Source organism: Ascaphus truei, chromosome 14 (assembly GCF_040206685.1).
Source record: "Ascaphus truei isolate aAscTru1 chromosome 14, aAscTru1.hap1, whole genome shotgun sequence".
NCBI lineage: Eukaryota > Metazoa > Chordata > Amphibia > Anura > Ascaphidae > Ascaphus > Ascaphus truei.
The window spans coordinates 33,713,266-33,719,265 of record NC_134496.1 but is presented as its reverse complement, the minus strand read 5'-3'; the positions used below and the strand labels follow the sequence as shown (position 1 = coordinate 33,719,265).

The 6,000-nt window shown below is 41.7% G+C and overlaps 1 protein-coding gene across 1 annotated transcript in view; it reads left to right on the top strand.

The window, feature by feature from the left end:
• The first annotated feature begins 5,327 nt into the window (after window positions 1–5,327).
• Window positions 5,328–6,000, top strand: part of PLSCR5 (phospholipid scramblase family member 5) — a 38,312-nt gene continuing 37,639 nt past the window's right edge. The window contains exon 1 of the mRNA XM_075569415.1: window positions 5,328–5,356. Coding sequence (XP_075425530.1) covers window positions 5,328–5,356 — 29 coding nt within the window. The remainder of the gene's footprint in view (window positions 5,357–6,000) is intronic.

The window sequence follows — 6,000 nt, the reverse complement described above, 5'->3', positions numbered from 1 at the left end:
TAATAAAACTGTATGTGTGTGTCTTATTATTCCAGGAGTGTTAACCAGTGGTAGGGAATTGAATTATATTCAAAGGTCCCCGGTATATGCCCAAAACCCAGTGTGGGGCTCAGTACATCTCTCACCAGGTATAAGGTGGCGAGAGTTATATGTTTTTAAGTTACAGTAATGGTCAGAAGGGATAAAAATCCATCTGCATGGGAGACAGAGTGGCTACTCCGCCCTCTAATCTTCAAAGGCCATCCAGGATATGGAAGTGTTAAACCAGTTGTTAGCTAGGAGGATTAAAGGAAGAGAACTTCAATAAGCCATCCTGGCAAGTTTCAAAGGCAATCCAGGATATGGAAGTATGAAACCATTTGTTAGCTTGCTTGGTAGGGGAAGAGAACTTCAATAAGCCATCCTGGCAAGATGTCACCCTGCCCAGACTGAGCAGCAGCAGATAAGAGGGGCAGGGTCTCATATGCTAAGTTCACACGTGCCCAGAGCAGAATGAGAAGCCCCCTCTGCCAGGTTTGCAAAGTATTGGCAACTCCGTGACATGGGGATGGAAATAGTCCCATGGAGAGATAGGCTGCACTAGTTATACATAGGAATGTTAACCCTATAAGAACCCGTGCAGCCCATCAGGAAGAGAGATTCACCTAAGAGTCATCATGCTGTAACAGATTCACTAAAGATTCATCATGCTGTAAGAGATTCGTAACATCACAACAAATATTCAGCTAAGCTTCAAGAGTTTGTAAGAACTAAGGTTCCAAGATCCAGTGCTATGGGAACAGAACGAAAGAAGCAGCTCTGGCAGAGTAAACTGCAGTGGCAAGTTGCGCTGCTGACCGAGGACTGTTTCAGGTTCTTTTTGCGAGCAATTCCCGCTCCTGGGAAATTGCTCCTAGAGACTTTGTTTTGCAACATTTTGTTTTGTTTCGTGTATTTTCGTTGTAATTGTAAACCAAGCTGTTTAATTAAATTTGACTTTTTGGCTGATCCTTTATTAGTTCTTTTTTCTTGGTGTGCTGGGAACATTTATGTTCTATGTAAACCAAGCTGTGTGTGTTCATTCTGTAAATAAATCACAATATATTTTATCTCTTGCTTTGCTCAATCAAAGGATCCGGGTATTTTGGTGTTAAAAGTTCTTGTCAACGTGATAGTAGAGGGGGGTGGGGCTGCAGTGTGTGTCTTCAGTGTGTGTTTTGTGGGTGGAGGAGGGGTGCAGAGTGTTTTGTGTGTGGGTTTACAGGGGGCTGCAGTGGGTGTAGAGGGGGGCTGCTGGTGTCTGTTTTGTGGATATAGAGGGGGCAGCAGTCTGTTTTGTTGGTGTGTGTGTGTCTGCACTGTGTTTAGAGGGGGCTACAGTGTGTGTGTCTTCAGTGGGTGTAGAGGGTGGAGGAGGGCTGCAGACTGTTTTGGTATGCGTGTGTGCCTCCAGTTTTGATGGGTTTATAGGGGGCTGCAGCGGGTGTAGAGGGGGCTAGTGTGTGTGTGTGTGTGTGTGTGTGTGTGTGTGTGTGTGTGTGTGTGTGTGTGTGTGTGTGTGTGTGTGTGTGTGCCTTCAGTGTGTGTTTTGTGACTGTAGAGGTTGGAGGAGGGCTGCAGAGTGGGTGTTGTGGGTGTAGAGGGGGAGGCTGCAGTGTGTATGTAGGGTGGCTGCGGAGTCTGTTTGTGTGTATAGAGGGGGGATGCAGAGTGTATGGGTATATAGATGGGGCTGTGTGTATGTACAATTTCCTTTTAATAAACACGTGCAGTAAAAGAATGTAGACGATCATACTGATAAAAATCAATATGACTAAAAAAGTGTCTACAAAAGTGTCTCTTTTTTTATTAAATAAATAAATAAGCCTACATTTAGCCTATAATAGTAATTATCTCCTCAGAACAGGGCATTACTGGCCAATAATGCCCCGGCTGGGTTAAAATCCCTCGGCTTCGCCTTGAACCTTCAACTCTTCCAGCCATTATTGACCAATCAAAGTTCTAAGCCAATTGTTTTGCCTGTTTACACCCTCCATATCTGGTGTGGATTGACAAAGTTGGTAGTTCTGCTTTTGTCTCCCTCCTTCGTGAGTGGTGTTTGGCTTGCATATATACTCATATACCTTCATGATCACACACAGTGTGGATACAACGCTGCGCTATACGTTTATGGACTAATATGATCTCCGCTGCTGCTGCATATATGTGTAAAGATTAAACTGGACTATCATCACTGTATTATTTGTTTGGGTGGTCTTTTGAGCACCGGATTCAGGATTTGCATTAATCCTACCCACAAATTATTATGACAAATAGTAGAACATTTATTTCAACCTCAAGGTTACCAAATGGTCTATTATATTTCATATATATTCATCCAGGATATTCCCCTGAGTATGATGATGCGGATATCATGATTCTAGTAACCACTGGGAGAGCGTTATTAAGTGTTTAATACTGCATGACTGAATTGAAAATTAAAGCGTTCTCCTCTCCCAGATATCCAGTCATAGAAGTATACCTGGTCAATGGAAAGTGACAAATGACTGTTAATACATACACTCTCTCTCTCCCCCCCCCCCCCCTGTTAAGAGATCTGGACTGGAGATGGATTAATTTGTCAAAACTGCTGCAAAAATTGTGTTTTCACGCATTGACGAACTTTTGCGAATTTGTCCAAAAATGTTTGGTATGCCTTTTAAAAAAAAAACATGAAAGATAGAGATAGAGAGATGCAACCAGAACACACATCAACACACTTTATAAAGTTCATCGGGAACTTGAAATGTGGCTTTTGCAGGAGAGAGAGATAAGAGCAAATTCTGGAGGCGAAAGGCAGAATTGAGCGCTTTCCTGCCAACATTTTAAAACAAAATATTCTCATGAACGTTTGCAGATTTACAAAAAGATGAAAACATTCACGTGAAAATTTGCAGCCCAAACTTTTACACTTTCGCTCATCTCTAATATGGACTCAGCTCATAGGATTATGGGGTATAAGAATTTGTGTTTAAGACACAGCTTGAGATGCAACTGGAGTACAGTTTTTTGGTGTTTGGATCTTCACCCCATGACCTGCTCTACTACAAATGCTAAGAGCCAGTTCACACTTGATTTGATAAGTATACTGTACTGTAGGTCAAGGGTGCGCAAAATGGGGGTGGTGCAAGGTTTTATGGGGGGCGCGGCAGTTACAGAGGCCCCGCAAGGCATCTGTAAACTCACCAGGCTTCGGTCCACGTGTCTCCATGGCGATGGACGTCAAATGACGCGGCGGGGTCATGTCAATTGGATGTAGCATTGCGCTCCCCTGTCTTTTGTTATATACATTTGCCATGCTCAGTAGCACAACTTTTGACATAAATTTATATATATATATATATAATGATGTGGTGGGTGTTGGGGTTTGAGCGTGCTGGGAAAGTATATGTTAATTCAATTTCTAACTGGCAACAGTTGTTTGGAGGCAGGTGGCCACTCCTCCCAGAGCTCACCCCTCCCCACCTTTATAACTTGGGAGGTTCTCATTTTGCTGTATGGACAAGACTTACTATGGTTATTTCCCCTCATACATAGGTAAAAGGAAGGGCTCACAGTGTAGTGTTAGGACCTGCAAATTTGGTTATACCTTGACGTTGGTATGCAGGCTTATGACGCTTTGGCCAAAGGGTTTCATTAAATAGCCAAGAAAATAATATTATTTAAGTATTTAACTTTATACTCATTACCATATATGTTTGTCAATTGGATGTAGCATTGGGATCCCCTGTCCTTTGCTGTATGTGACAATGACTAACAAGCTAAATACTAGATGTGTATTTTTTCTGCTTTGGTGCTGTAGGTGGATGCTCACAGAGGTATGCAAGGGAGACTGGTTATGGTAAAATTAAATAAGGCTTTTACTGCGCCTGTTTCCTTAACATCAGGAAACCATCCAAACAAGGGGAAAACAAAGCTTCTATTCACTTGGGATTATTTCTAGTGAAATACTATGCAATCCACAACTCCCTTTAGATAAGCATGTCTCCCAGCCCCAAACATATAGCATGAAATGAACAGATATAAAAAGTCTTGTAAATAAAAGTCTTATCTGTTAGCTGGGCTGCTGTGGGGAAAGCTTCTCTGCTCTCTTGGAACCGCACCCTTGTGTGCACAGGAAATATCAGGCTTCAGGTTAGAATCTTGTCCCCTTTTGTCTTGTGGTCAGCTTGTCGCTCAAGACATCTGTCCTTCCTTGTGGTTTGGAGGGGAAATCTTCTCTGTTCCTGGTTGCTACCTTTTCTTCAGGGTTTGTCAGCATTCAGGTTTAGAAGTTTCCCCTGTGTCTTGAAAGCAGCTCTGCTGTTTCTTCTGGCAGGGCTCAAGACAAGTGTCCCCATGTCAGTCTCACAAGTTGTGAGAGTCAAGGGCAATCTCTGCTCTGTCTCCAAGTTCAGCTCAGGTGTGAGCTAAGGAGTCTCACTTCCTGTCTCAAAAGACAGGCTTTTCTAAGCAATCTAATCAGGCAGGTGGTGTTTGTTAATTGACTACCAGCAGTTAACCACCACACTGCTGGATTAGAGGCACATTACCTGAACAGGGATAACTCCCCTGTTACAGGTGCTTTGTGTTTTTGTAAAAGTTTTCAGTAAAGATTTAGATCTGCAGAAGGCCTCCATAGACAGAACCCTTTCACCGGTTCGTGCGAAAGGCATGCAAAACTTTGCCACTTTGGACAAAATTATGCAAAATGACTATTGGCCAGATCCACAAAGCTTGGTTATACCTTACCAGTATTTAAGTAAATTAGGACTCAAATAGAGTCTCTAACTCTTATTGGAAGCAAACACAATGTTGTGCTTCAATAACGTGATGAAGATTATGCTAATGAGCTCAATAATGGCTGCTGTTTTTGCATATTCATTAGCCTCAGGGAAATGATTTTGGTAACATGAATTGATGAGCTGATTTAATAGAGCTATTTGGATCTGGCCGTATATTTAAAGGCACACACAATCCGTGCAAGCTCAGAACCCAAACCCACAACACCATATATATATTTCTGCCATAAGGTGTGCTACTTGGTTTGCAACAATGTGGACAAAAGACAAAACGCCCCAATGCTACATAAAATATGACTTCTTAAAAGTGTGTTGGGGGAGCTTAAAACCAGGGAGGATGGGGTCACAAACCTCCAATTTTAAATGGCAGGTCTTGTGATGCACCTGTGAATGACCAGTCTATTAAGACTCCTTCCTCCATCAGAGAAGTAAAGAGAGCGTTCACAGATGTTGTTAGGACCTGTAAAAATAGTATACCTTGGCGTGGTTACAAGCTTAAAAAATCATTTGGCCAAAGTATTTGACTAAATGACCCTTATTTATGAGAGGAAAGACAGGTAAGTATTTAACTATATAATTTGTCGTATTTGATGTAGCACTGAGGCTTCTTGTCTTTTCCTATATTTAAAGGGCCCGTTTTTGTTTATGGTCTCGGCAGTAAGAGAAATTTTTCTTCATTTTTGGTGAAGAAGCGGCTCAGTGAGTAAAGACACTGACTCGGGGAGCAATGACACTGAGTTTGAATCAGGGGTGCCCGGTCCAAACCCCGGTGTCAGCTCCTTGTGACCTTGGGCAAGTCACTTTATCTCTCAGTGCCCACAGCGCCCTGGATAAGTGCGCTATATAAAATAAATAAATATATTTTAAGAGAGATTTTTTAGGCGGCTGCTTATTTGCGAAAGTTGATCCTTTTAAAAAATGTTCACCTTTCTTTGCGTACCCGTTTGAAGGTTTCACACACCTCTGCTTCTTTTATATAATGCAGCCAATGGCAAATAAATGGAACAACGCCCAAAACACACTTTTATTTTCAATTATTATTACTATTATCTTTTATTTATATGGCGTAAACCTTCTGGAACTTTTATTCAGAAAATAAAAGGTATTTACTGCAAAACAAAGCAAAACACATTTTTTTTTTCTAAATCAATCTACACAAATAATCATACAATTCTAGATAAACAGCGGTAATGATTCATCG